At 46.8% G+C, this 17,438-nt stretch overlaps 1 protein-coding gene across 1 annotated transcript in view; it reads right to left on the bottom strand.

Annotated features, from left to right (window-relative positions):
- Positions 1-17,438, bottom strand: part of Rarb (retinoic acid receptor beta) — a 147,191-nt gene that overhangs the window by 11,232 nt on the left and 118,521 nt on the right. The window contains exon 4 of the mRNA XM_042680073.1: positions 9,828-9,988. Coding sequence (XP_042536007.1) covers positions 9,828-9,988 — 161 coding nt within the window. The remainder of the gene's footprint in view (positions 1-9,827; positions 9,989-17,438) is intronic.

Genomic DNA, 17,438 nt, shown 5'->3' with positions numbered 1-17,438 from the left:
CTGGAAGACCTGAAGAAATGAAAGCTCTCCTCCATGGGAGTAAAGGTTGTCAAGAGCTTTCGGGACCAGCAAGTAGAAAAGATCTCCCTAAAATTGAAGGCGCCTGGAAGAAAAGCTGAGAAGAAAGACAAAGAGCTGCTAGATAAATAGCCATGCCTCATCTACATAGTTATCATGGTTTTACTGTTTTAATTATTTTAATGTAAGTTGTTAGGGCTTGAACTCAGGGCCTGGGTGCTGTCCCTGAGCTCTTTTTGCTCAAGGCTAACGCTCTGCCACTTTAAGCCACAGCACCGCCTCTGTTTTTCTGGTGGTTAACCCAGAGATAAGAGTCTCACAGGCTTTCCTGCCTGGGCTGGCTTTGAACCAAGATCCTCAGATCTCAGCTTTCTGAGTAGCAAGCTAGGCTTACAGGCACAAGCCACCAGTTCCCTTGCAGTAAGTCAGTTCTCTCAGCACACCAGTTAACAACACAGGTCACTGCTCAAAAATCTCAGGGGCTCCTCAACACCCTCAGGCTAAAGCCCTTTCCAGATTTGGAAGCAAGCCCTGGTTTGACTGATGGAGGTAGGGAAGACATCAGCCATTGCATACGGGGTTTCTTACTCAGGCTGGCAGGGCCCTCTTGGGGGTCTGTTTGCTAGGTGCAGTGTTCTCTACCTGTCCCTCAATTTCTACATGACCTACTTCCTCATTCCCTGTCTGATCAAATGCCACCTTCTCTTGTATCCTCCCCAGTCCCTCTAAGATGACACCACCCTCACCCTACCACTCCCTCATCTCTGTCTGATTTGTCATCATGACTCATTTTGTCACTGGCACTCTGCAGATGACCCAGTGAGCACAAAGTTAGATTCCACGAAGTCTGTTTTTTTGTTGTTTTTTTTTTTGGGGGGGGTGTCCGGTTGTGGGCCTCAAACTCTGAGCCTGGGTGTTGTCCCTCAGCTCTTCAGCTCAAGGCTAGCGCTCTACCACTTGAGCCACAGCGCCACTTCCAGCTTTTTTCTTTTTGCTTATGTGGTGCTGAGGAATCGAACCCAGGGCCTCAGGCATGCAAGGCAAGCGCTCTACCACTGAGCCACCTTCCCAGCCCAACCACCTTCCCAGCCCTTTTAAATTTTTTTTTGAAGTCTGTTCTTTAGTGAGTAAAGTTCCCAGAAGTCCTGACTTGTTTGAAAAATGTCCCAGAATGGCTCTCATTCTCCTGAGTAGCCATGAGATACACTGCTTTTTTTTGGTGGCAGCAAAGAACCATCCAGCAAAAGGAAAAGCTTCCCAGGGCTGATGGACAGCCCTCCAAGAATGCCCCTAACTGGGTAGAGGTAACCTCATCCACAACAATGGCTTTCCCACTTCGGCCAATGAAATCCAGAGCTTGTAGAAGAGAGACCACGGTGTGTGGCAGGTCCTCGTGCTCCCGGAAATGGGTTTGTATCCTCGAGATTAATTTTATGCCTTCCTCAAGGACCTCAGCCCCAAGCAATACACTCGGGGACGTCAGATCAAGATGTGTGGCTATTGAGGCTGTAATTAAATTTAATAGGCAGTTTATCCGGTTCGCAGGAAGATGTCAAGGAAGAGAGGGACAGAAGCAAGCTTATGGGGGAAATCATTTTGTAAGGATGTATCCATCTGGAAAAAAAGAAAAAAGAAAAAGCACATTGCCCGACCCAGCAAGTGTGAAGAAATCTTCATCACGGGCGAGAAAGCCACTTCATCATGCGGGGCCTGTCGCCGCTTCTATTAAAAATAACGCACAGCCGAGCAGCGGTATGTAAATCTAGCTCACTATTATGCAAACGGAAGGCAAGAGGCAGTTAATAAAACACAAAATAACCCAGTATTTTATTATCCTGATGGCTGACTCATAGGCACCAGGCTGCCCGTGGCTTGGGGATTGTCTTCCAGACTGCAGGTGCAGACGCCGTAAGCTGCTGAGGAATTGGGGTCCCCACGGACCAGGGCCAGGATTTTAGAGAGGTCTTGAATACCAGGGAGAGCTCACAGAGGGCCAGAGGTTCTAAGTCGGGGGAGGCAGCAACTGGGAGTCCAAAGGAGGGGGCTCTCTCCTTCCCTGGCTGTCTCGCTATCCTGGATATCTGTCTGTCAGGCTGCTACCAAAGCCCTTCTCTGCCACTTGCCTATAGTACTGCACCCTGTGGCCCTCTTCCTCCCCCAGGGCCTTGTTAAGCCCCACAATAAAATCCAATTACGTGGCCATTTTATTTATGTATTTTTATTGATGGATTAGTTGAGTGCCACACAAATGGTTCTCTTGCTCCTGCTGGTTTGGTCCTCTGCTGCCACGTGCTGCTCTTCTGCCTGGTTTGCTTATTTATTTTCCCGTGTAATATGTTACCTTTTAGTCTGTCCAAATGACTGGATGTCTTATGAGCCTGCTTAGTATACATTGCATTTAAACCTGACAAGTCAATTTTGCAAGAACAAAAATCGCCCCCCCCCCACCCGAAATACCCTGTCATTGTGGCATTCTGAGGTCGCTGACACAATGGATCCAGTTTAGCACCATTTCGGACTGGTTTTACTTTCAGCAAATAAAGGTGGAATGACGCCCCGCCTATAAAATGCCATGAATGGTAACTCCACAATGGCTCCTTAGCTTTCTTAACTACTTAGGAGGAACTGCAGATCCTTAGGGGTGCCCCTGGCCCATTGTTCCCTAGGACATATCCACATGGCTAGACAGCTACAGTCCCTTCATGATGGGGGACAGACCCCGGACTACAGTGGAGGGGGGAAAGAGGAGTGGCAGTGGTGTAAATCCAGCCCTAAAGGATGTCCAAGAGATGCTAGAAATTGGGGGTGACTGCAGCTTCTGGGTGGAGCCATTGAAGGCCTCTTGATGTCCCCCGGGGCACATCTTAAGGAAGATCCCAAGGACTGTTCCATTGAGCTGCCAAAGCCTTGGATCAGGCACAAAGCAGCCAGGGAGCAGCCAGTTGAAACTCCTGACTTGAAACTTCTCTCGGCTCTCGGTGGCTGACCTTCAATGCCTCGTACCCCCCCCCCCACAGCCCCCAGCACGCTAGCCCCAAACTGCCTCCTCAGACTCAGCTCTGCCTCCTGTCCAGGCCTCCCTGCCAAGCCCTGGGGCCATGTTTATGCCATTGCCTTTCCTGAGAATTTCCTTTCTCCACCACCCGGCCAGATCCTGGGTACTCCACATGGTGCCTAGAAAGTCTTCTTCAAACGATGAGAGCTCTCGTGGGCTGCCTGAGTTTCTAATGGCTCACAACGCTTGGGACAGAATTTGATTTTCAGCCAGACTCTACAACACAGCCTCAAGCCCAGAGGGTAAGCACCTTGCACTCCAATTCTACTCTCCGTAGGAATTATGGATTGTACTGTGTTCCCTAACAAAAGGTTTCCTGCAACCCTCACACCCAGAACTGCAGTATATAACTTAGTTTGCCAATCAGCCTTCACAAAGGTAATCCAGTTAGTGAGGTTGTTAATGGGTCCTAATCCAGCTTGACCAGTGGCTTTATGAAAAAGGAAAATTTGGACCCACAGAGGAAAGGGAGGAGATGGAAAATGTGCCTTCAAATCACAAGTTGCCTACTATATCAGAGACAAAGGCGATTTCCCCTTAATCTGTCACCTTGATTTTGGATGTCCAGCCTCCCAAACCATGGCAGAGTCAGTCAATGTCGAAGCCACCAGTCCGTGTGGCTTCTACAGCAACCCTACGGAGCTACCCTGGTAGGTACACAACCAATGTGGACCAGAAACTCACAGGCTGGTGTGGGTGATATGCAAAGCAGGTGTATCTACTAAACATGGGCTGGTTCTGAGAAGACAACTCTGAGGTACGAATGGGATCAGAACCTGATGCTACGAGTCCCCCCTGATTATTCCTGCTGTTTCTCTCTCCAAGGAGGCCAACTTCCTCACTCACCAGCTACAGGTTTTGATGAACAACGAACTGGCTTATCACCAACATGGCTTTTCCTGAACACAATGCTGGATCTGCCAAGATCTGGAACTGCTCACAATGTCCTTCATTTTCTAAAGTATTTCTAGAAAGCCTGTTAGGGAGTGAATGATTGTGTCTGAGGTCTTTTTTTTTTCTTTAAGTGGATTAAGGGCTCTTTAAATCTTCCTAGTTTGAATTCACAAGTGCCCTCAGCCTACCGCATGCGCAAGGTGATGTGTTCTGCATGTGGCAGTCAGGTGTGAGAAGCAGACGATTCTCACTGGGTCCAAACTGGCCAGACCTACAGTCACCCCTTCACCCTCCTTTACCAGAGTCTGGGCACGAGGTTCTAAATGATAACAACGCCGATCTTCACAAGCTCAAAAGCACTACCCATTCTGTGCTCTTCCTCTCTGCCAATGGGGTAAGGACATGGATAGGCTTTTCTCACTGATGCCTCTAGTATCATTAAAATTCTCATTATTTAGCTGAGTGCAGGAGTTCACGCCTGCCATCCTATACTCAGGAGGCTGAGATGTGAGAATCATGGTTCAAAGCCATGTCTGTGACACTTCTTATCTCCAATTAACCAACAAAAAGCTGGAAGTGGAGGTGTGGCTCAACTCCAGTTGAGAATGAAAAAGCCAAAACAAAGTGTGAAGGCCTAAGTTCAAGCCCCAGTACAGACACACACACACACACACACACACACACACACACACACACACACACACACACACGTGTGAAAGGGGAACTATTATTTGGGGAAAGGGAAGTAAAAGGGAAGAGAGGAAAGAGGGTGAATGGATGGGGTGAATATGATTGAAATATATTGTGAGTACATTTGAAAATATCATAATGAAACACATTAAAATGTAAAAAAGGAGGGTAATAAAAAATCACAGAGTGGGTCAAATATAATCAAAGTACATTATTATATGCATGTACGGAACTATCACAAGGAAACCCTTTGTATAGTTAATATATGATAATCAAAATTGCCAACTATTTCTGGGTACCAGAGGCATATACTTGTAATGCTAGCTACTCAGGAGGCTGAATAGCTCAGGATCGCAGTTGAAAACCAGCCTGGGCAGAAAAGGCTGCAAGATTCTGATCTCCAACTAACCAGCAGAAAGCTGTGGAAGTGGAGTTGTGGTCATCAGCCTTGAGCAAACAAACAAGCCAACCCCAAAGTAAGGCTAAGGCTCTGAGTTCAAGCCCCACTACTGGCAACATCCACACAAAACTCTACTATGAGGGCAAAGGAGCTGAGGTTCAAGTGACAATATAAATTTTTTTTGGGTCTGGTCGTGGGGCCTGAACTCTGGGCCTGGGCGCTGTCCCTCAGCTCTTCAGCTCAAGGCTAGTGCTCTACCACTTGAGCCACAGCGCCACTTCCGGCTTTTTTTCTTTTTGCTTATGTGGTGCTGAGGAATCGAACCCAGGGCTTCAGGCATGCGAGGCAAGCACTCTACCACTGAGCCACCTTCCCAGCCCCGACAATATAAATTTTAAAGTCTCACATCCTGCTGAGCAGCACGGGCAAGATTTGCACCTGAGTTTCTAAAGCTAGGAGTCCCAGGGACATAGTTGATCCAGTGAGCCTGCGGAAGCAGCTACCATCCTCAGGATGAGTTTGTGCTGCCCAGCTCGCTCCCCGCTGTACTGTCCGAACACAGCCCCTTTCCACTTTCCACACGGAGCCCATTCCCTTTCTATATTAGGGTGAAGGGTCATTCATTCCTTAGAAGCCTTCAGAAGAATACTAACTCTGAAGTTTGTGCTTGCCCTGCCCAGGTCTAGAGGGCAGAGAACTTGCTTCTGTCTCCCCCTCCATTCCTGCCACCCCCTGGGACCATGAGAAGGTACTCTGAAGGATGTGCAGGTGGGCAGCTGGCTGCCTGCCTTTTTTGTTTCCCATCTGCCCACTTATTTGCACGGCGTCTGGCAGTGATGGCACACTGGTGAAGGTGGCAGGAAGTTTCTGGCCATGGAAACAACTGCCTGTCTTTAAAAAAAAAAAAGCTCAAGTCACAACTGAGCTTGTTGAGAATGTGTCCTGGCTGCTTTTATTTATGTTCCCACCTACTTCCAGAAAGGATTTGAAGTCACTTACAATGAAAACAAAGCTAGATCTGTGTCTAAACGTGGAAATCCAGACCAAGGAGCGCACATTCACCTCGCTGGGAGAATGGGCCTCTGCGCCTCTGGAAGTAGGTAGAGGGCCATCCTCACAGAGGAACTATCTGTGCTTGATTGGAAGAGGTGCATAAAAGCTCCACGAAGAGCTTAGGATAACGAAGCCCCAGTGGGCAGATGACAGCTGTCTCCCAAAGCAGGGCAACTGGGAAGGATCCCAAGACGCCCGCAGGGGAGATCCAGGAAGCACTGGGAGACAAATGGGGGAGTGGACCAAAGGTGCTCAGCACTGAGCACCACCCTTGTGATTGATGGGCTGCTCCAGAAGTAGATTAGAGCATGTCTGGGTCAGCTTTCCTAGGCGAGGAGGTAAGGTTGACCACTGGCTTCTGCTGAGCCATGGCTGAGGCAATTCCTCCAAGAGTCAGTGTCCCACACCCTTGCCATACTGGGGGAATCTGACCCAATGAGGGCCCAGGCTCTGGAGTGGAGTATGCTTTGATTTGTGCTTGTTCCACTCCTGCAGATTAGACCGGCCTACCTCACCTGATTATCCTGTGGGTCAGGTCTTGGGGATTGACTGTTCACCTGGAGAGGAGGGAGGGGACCCATGGAGTAGAAGATTCAGGTGTTGATATTTTCTGTGTTTTATCTCCTGGCCCCACTCAACCTCCTCTTCCAGGAAGCCCTCCCTTGAGATATCTTGGTCTTCTTTAGAGCTAAACATTTTACTTATTCAAGGAAAACAGTCATGTCTTTCTACTTGGACGCTTCCAATGGCTTTGGCTTCAATTCTACCTGTTGGGCTGCCCTGGTCGATTCTGTAGATAGTATGATGGTTAAGAGCTCTGCCACTGGAGTCAGACTGCCCAGGTTCAAGTCATAAGACAGAGGGAAAAATTACTTGGCTTCTCTAGGCCTCAGTTTATTCATTCATATATGAGGGCAATAATATTCATCTTATGAGTCCTCACAGGGAATAAAAGAATTCATAGGCTTAGAGAATTTAGCATGTTCTCTGGGCCTTGATAAGTGCTGACTTTAGCGATAATGATAATAACAGTTTTGAAGAAAACATGGTCTCTGGGACATGCTAGAAGCTCAATAAAGATTGGCTGCAATGATAACAAAGACTTCTAATCACCCACTGTCACGTTCTCACCATTGTTTACAGGTGAAAATTCAGACTCATCAGTTGGCTTTTCAGGAGTCTTCATGGGTCCTCCCCTTCTCCCCTTCTACTCCCAACTCAGTATCATTTAAGGTCAGGCCTTCTTCTCCATGTCACACTGTTAAGGCTTGGGACAATGCCCAAGATGTGCTTGGTGATCAGAATGACACTCAAAGGAATGAATGACCTGTTCTTGGTCCTGGTTAATCCTCAGTTGTCTTTGTACCATCAGCTACCCCAGCTGGGGGCCAGGTCCCTGGGGGGCGGAGGATGTCAGTTCACACCTAGTGAATGGATACATGGCACCTGCGGTTCCTGTCACACCACTGCTGGGTGGCTCTGGCCAGATCTCCACACAGATTGCCTTTCAGGAACTTCCCAGTTCACCTTCCCAACTATTTCCTACCATGTCCAGTGATAGCTGGGCAAGAGGGGTAGGGGGGAGACAGGAAGTCACAGCTCACTGTCATGCAACTGATGGTGGCCAAGCAGGATCATGAGTCACACGCCATGTGGCTCTAGGCTCTTGCTCTGATATGTGGCGTCACCCTTCCCAGCCATTGCTTCCCTTCCCCACGGCATCTGGCTTTGGCCTGAGGCAGTCCTGCTCTGGGCTAGGATCAGTGGAGTCTGATCTCTGAGCACCTCCTCAGGCATTCAGCCTCAGTCATTCTCCTCCTGGCCTGCGCTGTGGGGGCCCCACAAGATCATTCCCGTGCTGCTGCTCAAAGCCCAGCTCACAGCCTCGGCTCTTCAGCATGGTGGGGAGTGCTCAGCTGAGCTCCCTGAGAGGAAGATGGAGGGGTGAACAAGATGGCCGCCCCTGTGATGTTCCACTGTTCTCCATTCTTCCTGGACTGTCAGCTGTGCACAAGTCTTGTTTGACCAGGCATACCTCACTCTCCTCTCCCATGTCACCACTGCCAAAAGCTGTGAACACCAACCCCAGCCCGGGTGCCACCCACCTCAGGCTCCCTCAAGTATCTTGGGTGGACTTCAGTGTGCCAAGCTCCACAGAACCTTCTAGGCCAGTTCTGGTGCCATTCTTGCACCTCTCAAGAATGTCTTCAAGCACCACTATTTCCCCTTGCCATCATTCCTTCCTGGTGTCACCATCAAATCTTTTCTTCTCAGGACCTTACTTACTAACATTTGTATACCACACCAGTTACCAAAAATCCATTTGGATTTTTAAGTACATTAACTGGCATCTCAGGCAATATTGTAAGCCACTGGAAGAGGCCAGATGGAATGCTAGTTGTATTCATTTGTTCATCTGTCAAATTTCTATTGAGGGCCTACTATGTGCCACAAATTAGGAAAATATATCAGTAACTATAATATATGCAAATGCCTCTTGGTAAATTAAAGAACTTGTCTGGGATCCAGTGGCTTATGCCTGTAACCCTAGCTACTCAGCAGGCTGAGATCTGAAGATTGTAGTTCAATGTTAGCCTGGGTAGCAAAGTCTGTGAGACTCTTATCTCTAATTAACTAGTACAAAGCTGAAAGTGGAGGTGTAGCTCAAGTGATAAAGCATCAGCCTTGAGCAAAAAAAGTTCAGGGACATCAGTCAGACTATGAGTTCAAGCCCTAGTCTGCCTGTCTGTCTGTCTGTCTGTCTGTCTGTCTGTCTGTCTCTCTCTCTCTCTCTCTCTCTCACACACACACACACACACACAGACACACATCCATTAAAAGACCATTATGATATCTCACCTAGAATATTCCAGACCAGCCAACATAGCACTCCTAACTTTCAATCTTTGAATTCTTCTGCTCTCTTCCTGAGTAAGAACTGTTGTGGAAGCCATGTCACACAGAACAGTGGAATCAGGGGAAACTGCATACCCAGGGACACAGGCCACCCCTACCTTGTGCTCTTTAAGCCCTGGCTTGAGGTTTTCTTCTTCTTCTAATCCTGGGGCTTGAACTCAAGGTCTGGACACTGTCCCTGAGCATTTTTGCTCAAGGCTAGCACTCTATCACTTGAGTCCCAGCTCCACTTCCAGCTTTCTTGGTGCTTAATTGAAGATCAGAGTCTCACAGACTTTCCTGTCTGGGCTGGCTTTGAACCTTGATCCTTAGATCTCTGCCACTGGTGCCTGGCCCTCACTGAAGTCAGATACCATCTAGAGGGATTGCCCCATAATGGTGATGAGATATTACAGCTAGGTTGGTGTTTAGGAAAGACAAAACCCATTCTCCCAGGGTCCCCTCTTGGCTCTGTACAGGTGTCTGCTACAGTCATGAAATAGTTAAATAGCTTGATCTATTTCTTCAGCAGACCAAAGTCCCTGCCTGAGAGCAGCAAATAGTTCAGGTTCCCTAGCATACAAGCCAGCATACATTAAGTGCTCAATGCATGCTTCTTGGTGGGTGCATGCACAGATGACTGACCTTGCAAAGCATTATCCTATTCAGTCTGCCACGTGGAGGCATGAGGCCACAGTATAGCTCTACTTGGTTGGCATGCAAATCTTGGGATAAGTTTGGGAGTGTGGGTATGTGTGTGTGTGTGCACACACACACACGTGTGCACGCTCATAGCCTGGGGCCAGAGAGGCCCTTCCTTACCGTGGTGTATTTACCCAGCTGGCAGAGTGAGGGGAAGGTTTCTTGGTGAGCCTTTCGGATCTTCTCCGTGAGGTCGTCCAGCTCGGCTGTCATCTCATAACTCTCAGGGCTCTCTTGCTTGGAAGGCTCCTTCTTCTTCTTGTTCCTGTCATTCCTGACAGCTGGAAAGGAAAGAAGGCAAACCACAGGTCACTCACTAGTGGCTGGGCCTGGGCTGCCAAAAAGCCAGGTGGTTACATCGCTGACCATTGACTCGGGACCACCTGACACCTGGGGCGCGATGGCAGGACAATTAAGATCGGTGACAGGAGTGGGATCTATATCCCACTGGACAAGTACCTGATGGCCAGGGTGCCTGGGCAGGGGGCAACATTTGTCTTTCTGGGTAGCTGGGCACCTGGCCAGTCAGCTTAGGAAGCTTGTGGGCACAGCCGGAGGTGGATCCTGGCTGTGTGAGAGAACTTTGCATTCAGTGAAGAGCAGGTGCCTCCCTGAAGACCCAGTGGGGAAAGTCTTGGGCCTGGGAGGCAGGCCCTGAACCCAGTTCCTGTGCCTTCGTAACTAGTGTTTCCTAGCTGAGTGTTTGGTTCCCTTTGCTCTTCAGTTTCCTAAATGAACTGCACCTTTGAAGAGATTCATCTCAGGACCAGTAAAATTCCGCTTCTTGCCCTCTCAATTTTCAGACTACTAGACTTTCTGTGTTAACCATATTGCCTTTTGCGATTCGTAATGTTATTTTATTTATTTATTTATTCATTCATTCATTCATTCATTCATTTAGTCGGTTGTGGGTCTTGAACTCTGGGCCTGGGCACTGTCCCCCAGCTCTTCAGCTCAAGGCTAGCGTTCTACCATTAGAGCCACAGCACCACTTCCAGCTCTTTCTGCTTATGTGGTGCTGAGGAATGGAATCCAGGGCCTCATGCATGCAAGGCAAGCACTCTACCACTGAACCACCTTCCCAGCCCCTGTAATGTTATTTAAAACAAATAGAAATCATCCACTCTGAAAACCATTCATTCTTTGGGAACCACTGAGTCCAGGCTTCATTTGGCCCCTTGGATCACAGCAGGTGGCTGCCATCTGTCCCTAAGATGCTAGGCACACAGTGGGGGCCAGGGGACTGGTGCTTGGTATCCTGGAGATGTGGCCTTCCCCATGGCAGCACAGAAATCCAGTGCAACTGAATGCCCTCGTCCCTGGTTGGGACCGGTGGGGACAGCGACAGAAGCCTGGCAAGTAGAAGGTGAAACCAGATCATGTGACTTCTCTGGGGAGCCTAAGTTTCCCTGGGGACCTCCAGGGTGCCAGGCTGCCTGCCTCTGCCACCAGCATGACCTGGGATTGGGTGCTGTACAGTGACCCGGGGCATAATCTGATCTGCCTAAGAGGATTTTGCCTGGGTGTCCTTGGGAAAGGCCGTCTAAACCATCTGCACATGGGCAAAACCAGGTTGCTAGGGGAGTCCCTGTGCCCTTTCCTGGGACCGAATGGATGGTGGAGTAAGGCGAAGGCAGGGGGAGAGGGAGCAGAAGGGAATGGAAGAAGGTGGCTGGGACTGAGCAGTCAAAGCCTCTGCAACCCCCCCTCCCCCCATCCAGGAGGTGGAGGGCAAGGAAAAGTAGAGTGCTTTTTGGGGGTATCTTGAACTCTCTCCTGGGAGCTTTGCCCATAGAACCTCACTCCATCCACTTACCAGGTGGGCAGGTTTTTGTTTAGTTTATGAGTTATTTGTTTAGTCTTTCTTTTTTTGGTACTGGAGATCGAAGCCAGAACATTGCACTTGCCAGGCAAGTGCTTTGCCACCAAGCTACAGCCCAGCCTCAGGCAGACAGTTTGAAACTCATTTTGCAGATGAAGACACTAAACTAAGGCACATGCCCAAGTCGGTCCAAGTTCTTTCCTCAGTCGAACTCACATGGTCCCAAGGAAGTGAACACCAATCAACACCTTTCCTTCCTACCCTACTCAGGAATGTTCCAGACCACTAAGGAAGGAGAGCTCACTTAGGCTTCCTGGGTATAGACTGGCCCACCTGGGCCTCTGTGAGATCTTCCAGAAAGTGTGCAGACAGAGTGAGAGGCTAGCCTGTTACAAAACAGTGAAGATCCCAAAACTTGGAGCCCCTACTTCCTCAGCGGAGGGGGGAGGTCTGGAGACAGGCCTAGGGGTGTCCTGCATCAGAGCGGGCACTTGAGCTCTGTTCCGCGATCCCATGCAGCTAGCTGGTGGGGTCCCCTTCTCACTGGCTAGAGGGGTGGGTGGCAGGATGTGTAGAAGGTGGGAGAGGCCGGTGGGCTGGGCAGTGTGGTGTTCTCTGACAGTCAGATGTGTGCAGCTGAGCTGTTTGACAGCCACCTCCTCTTTCACCCCAGTGGCACCTGGCTGATGTAAGCACCCATACATAGGCGAGGTGCTTAGGGGGTATACAAAATGCTTTCCCATGCAGCTCACCCCTGGGAAGGTGCAGGAAGGAACAGGGAGGCAAAGTGAGGGGCATACACTGTCATACCTACCTGAGAGCCTGCCACACACACACACACACACACACACACACACTCAGTCCTGCTCTGCGCATAAGCAGAAAGCAAGGGTTGGTGGTATTTTATTTGCCTCTATGATTCCAGGGCTCAATACGGCACTTTGATCCATGGTGGGGCTGGGGAACTGCTCCATGAATGACAGTATGGCCTGTGACTAGATACAGAGTTCCATTTACCATCAGGGCCTATGTGGCCAGACAGAGCTCGGCTGAGCTCCTTGCTTGCAGGATTTAAAGGCATCACAGCCCCTTAGACTCTGCAGAGGAATTGCTTCCTGTCCTCGCACCTCTGCAGTGACCAGATGGGTGATGAAGTGGAGCAGGGAGGGCATTCAAAGGGTCGGGGAGTGTGATTTATACACCTGATAGGACCTGCCTCCGTGTTTGCAAAGCACTTCTTGGACTAAAGGTGCTTCATGAAATATCAAGTATTCTCCCTGTGAGAGGCTAAGTGCTACAAATCAGATTTGGTGGCATAAAAGTAACATATTTATGATCCACTATCATATTGCAAATGAAATGAATGTAATAAAAGTGTCACTTATACAAATACCTCTGATGTACGGATCTCGACCTATGAATATGAAAACAGACACCCAAGCACTTTTATTTGAATGTCTAATCATGGAAATAAATGAAGTCATGTTCATTTTAATGTGTGCACTTGTGCACGTATCTGGAATATTGATTTCCACGTGCATAATAAAAATTGGATGCCGGAAACATACAAAAGATGTGGGTTACACTTGGACTCAGGAAAACAATGAAAATACCACCGATGGGATTAAAAAATTCATAATGTTTTACATATATATATGTAGTTTAACAAAGGGAACACAATGGTCTATTTACTCTTGCTTGAAAATTAAAAGTCTGAAATTCACACATCTTGACTTCTCAGCTCCTTGCTAACTGCAAGAGTAATGGGTCACAGTGGGTGATTAAAGTGATCTGGTTGTTGTGAGGGATGGGGGAGGAGGACTCTAACACCCAAGAGAAAAGCACAAAAGTCTAGTTGAATCTTCATATCCAAACCATTTTCTGAAGTAATTATAGAAATGAATTACTACAGATGTGAAGGCAAGCGGGCCTATGACTAATCTCTAGAGATGCTTTTTACGCAATGGAAAGATGGGGGTTGGGGAGAATCGTCCACACTCAAGTCCCCCAGTAAGGGTGAGTAGAGTGGGATCAGGCATGGGCCTTCACATTGGCATCCTCTGGAAAGTGGAGACTGACCTTATCCCTGCCACCACACCCTGGCTGCCCCCTCAACAAGGGCTCTGCTTCCACATCCCTGTGACTGTGATTCCTCATCACATAAGGAGATTAGTGCCTGGGGACCAGCCTGAGGAGTGGCACCTGGATGTGTCTGTGTAAGGGATACAGTCCTGGCTTCCTTGGGACCTTGATTTCAGAGCTTGTGCAATGGAGCAACATCCCTAGAAGACAGCTCCAAACCTTGCACAAGGCTGCATGTGTGTGCAAGGACTTTCAGAGGTGTCAGGATGCTCCTGGGACAGAGCCCAGTTGGGACCTGAAGAGCTTCCTAACCACAGAGTCCCAAGGAAGCCCAGCAAACCCAGAAATAGGATGCTTTTTATCCATGACCTTCTGAACCATCTGAGTGCTTATTGTTGCCGACTATCGAGCTTTGGGGAATGACTGGTTACACAGCCATAACTAACCGATACAGTCTGTGTTTTTCTATTACAGTAGGAATATAGTTTACAGGATATGTGCATTGAGATGCACCTTGCTGGATATTGTTAAGCAGTTAGAGGGAGGAAGAAAGAATTTTTAATTCCTGCAACCAAAAGCCTCAAATCTTTTACCATGCACAAAAATGATGCATCTGTTCTCTGGAGGTCTTAGGATATGAATGAAAGGAATATTGGACAAGTGGAGAAGACGTTAGGATAAAATTTCAAAGGCCTTTGTTTTAGTACATCTTTTTATTAACTAGAAAAAAAACAATAATTTCCCCATGTCTTTTAGCTTAAGTTTCCACATAAAAAATAAGGACATTAAATTTTTCCCTGGCACATAGTATGCATATATATGTGTGTGTATATATATATATACATATATATATATAAAATGTAGATTATAAGTGATTGCAACACAAAGTAGTGTATAAAAAATTGAAAGCAAGGCATGGTCGTATGCACCTGTATTCCCAGGGCTCTACAGATGGAGATTGGAAGATTACAAGTTTGAGGCCAACTTGAGCTCTGTGGTGAGACCTTATCCCAAAACAAACAAATAAAACAAAGACACCCCAAAGAGTTGCAATTTGTTGAATTCATTTATTCAACAAGCATTTATTGAGTCCTGGAGTTACTGAATATACTGAGTTCAATAATGAATGGCATTTCCCACAATAAATGAAGCACACTTGATACATAATATAGAATGTAGGAGTTTAATCACAGGGAATGCATTGAAATGTAAAATTGCTAAAATGGCAGTTAAGGAAGGAGAAAAAAAAAGAAACAAAGGGGGAACAGGGAAGGAAGAGGAGGGAAAGAAAGAAGGGGGAAGGGAACACAGAACACAGAAAAGCTAAAGGTGGTAAGGAGAAAAGAACTGGGGATGATCAGGAAGACAGAACATAGGCAAAGTCAAGACTCGGGATCTGAACTTGACTTACTAGTACACATGGCCGTGCTTGCTCCTTGGGATTGAGTTCTTTCAGCGATTACTTGACACACTTGATGGATCTCTGCATGAGCAAAGACTAGCATGTGTCAATAAGGTATCTGTGATAGTCAGATTTATGGTCTGAGGAGTTTCAACATGCCTCCCAAATACCCTTTCTAGGATATTAATGTATAGAAGTTCCTGCACATTGTCAATACAGTTAAAAAAAAAAACAATTTGAACTGTCAGAAACTTAGTCTACCTGTGACCATGTGGCGATGCATATTATGCATTTAGTAGAAGTGAGAAAAAGAAAAACTTCCTAATGAGGTATGCAGCCTGTCTACCAAGTCATTCTCAATGTGGGTCTTGAAGTATTAAAGATTTTCCTATGAATCTTCAGAATTACCAAGTACAAGTTTTATCAGTAAGGCTTTTATTCTAAATATATGCTATTAATTTCATTTGTTTACTTTTTTTTTTTTTGGTCGTGGGGCTTGAACTCTGGGCCTGAGTGCTGTCCCTGAGCTCTTCAACTCAAGGCTTCATTTGGTTCCTTTTGATTTTTGAGGTGGAGTCTTGCTATGTAGCCTATGTAGAGAGCTGGCCTCAATCTCACAATCCTTCTGTCTCAGCCTGTTAAGTGTTGGGGTTACAGGTGAGCACCATCATGCCTGACTAATTTTAGTTGATTATTTTTTTAGAGAAATGGCAATTCATGTGTTGATTACACACTAGTCCTGGTGGGCATAATTAGTCATGTATCCATCTTTTCTCCCTAATAATTATTCATTTTAAGTATCTTTTGTGGGATGGGGAGTGGCACTGGGGTTGAACTCAGGTTCTTTTGTTTGGTGGGCAAGCCCTTTAACCCTCTACATCTTCCAGGGAGCTGGAATTACAGGCATGTGCCACCATATTGATTGTAAAGTATCATTTAAAAGAATCTATCCACCTGTCTAGCCATCTGTCTATCCTCAGAGTATCCATCATTAATTTGTGCATTTATCCAATCCTCCTGTCAGCCACTCATTTGTCTGACATTCATCAATTTGTTCATTCAGCTGTCCACCAATCTGTACCATTTTTTATCCATTGATTTGTCCATATACCTGTCTATCCACCCATATTTCCATTTATTTATTCATCTATCCATCCATCCATTTCTTCTTTTAAAGTTAGTCATTGTATTCAATGTGTATTATATAAAAAATGAACTATGAAACTTAAGGGTAGGTATGGGAGGAGGAAAATGGAGGAGAATGAAGGAAGGGGTTACACTGACCAAAAAGCAACTGCACTCATAACCTGACTTATGGAATTGTAACCCCTTTGCACAGCTAAATAATAATAATTATTATTATTATAGTAACTTATAAAATAGATATTGAAGACTTATACTCCATCTGCTACTGTAACCAATGTCAGAGAAACATTCACATTCTTGTAAAAGACAAGCATCTAACAAATAAGTATCAAGGACCAGGCTAGATCCTAAGCAGGGAAATATTACTCCTTTGACTCATGCAAGGAAGAATACAGTCTAAGGAATGGGTAGTATTGACCCAGAGGTAGGGCAGCTGAACCTAGGAAGGGTCATGGAGAACACCACAGGAGAGAGGAATCTTGAACCAAGTGCCCTAAAAGAGCATGGTTGGTTTGACTTTCTCAGTACTTCCAATTCATAGAACACTATAGCAAAACTAACGTCCAAAGCTTCCGGTTACTGCTAACTCCCAGGTCTCTGCACATGTTGCTCTCTTCATCAAACATACCTCCTATCCCTCCAAGTCCCATTTAATTAAGAAATTCCAGTATGCCAGATGCTACTGAGTAGAAGTATGCAGTGCGTGTGTGTGTGTTTATGTGTACAAGTGAGTATCAGAAGGATCTGCCTGCAAATGGAATCTGGGAACAGTCCACTTAGGATGGAATGGTAGCAATGTTGAGGATGGCAAATTCCTTTTCCTTTTTGCATTTCCTTCTTCTCGCTCTTGACTTCTAGGAATGGAGTTCATGTGGAAGAATCTGAGCATTTGAATGCAACCTTGAAGCTATGAATCAGCAGATGGAAACAAGAAATCTCAGTGCAAGTCCCCACATTCATTCTGTGCATGTGTGCATGCGCGTGCATGTTGGGTGAAGGCAAAGTATAATATAGTATGCTTCTTTGGTCACATAGCACAGAAGGAGATACACTACTCCAAAGTTCAATACAGGTAAACTGAGGTAGGGGGAACCTTAAAAGGCACATAGCCACTAATCTAGGAGGTGAATATTTGAGCACATGTCTCATTTCAAAGTTATTTATTGCTCATAAAAGAATTCTTTTTCCTTGTTTTTTCCTTTTAAAGCTGAGTGTCCACCACCAAATGCAATGAGCACTGTAATGAGGACGGCTATTGAGGAGGTCACTCTCAGGCCAT

Source organism: Dipodomys spectabilis, unplaced genomic scaffold, assembly GCF_019054845.1.
Source record: "Dipodomys spectabilis isolate Male_0828 unplaced genomic scaffold, ASM1905484v1 ptg000054l, whole genome shotgun sequence".
In the NCBI taxonomy this organism is placed as follows: domain Eukaryota; kingdom Metazoa; phylum Chordata; class Mammalia; order Rodentia; family Heteromyidae; genus Dipodomys; species Dipodomys spectabilis.
This window is presented reverse-complemented; position numbering and strand designations above follow the sequence as displayed.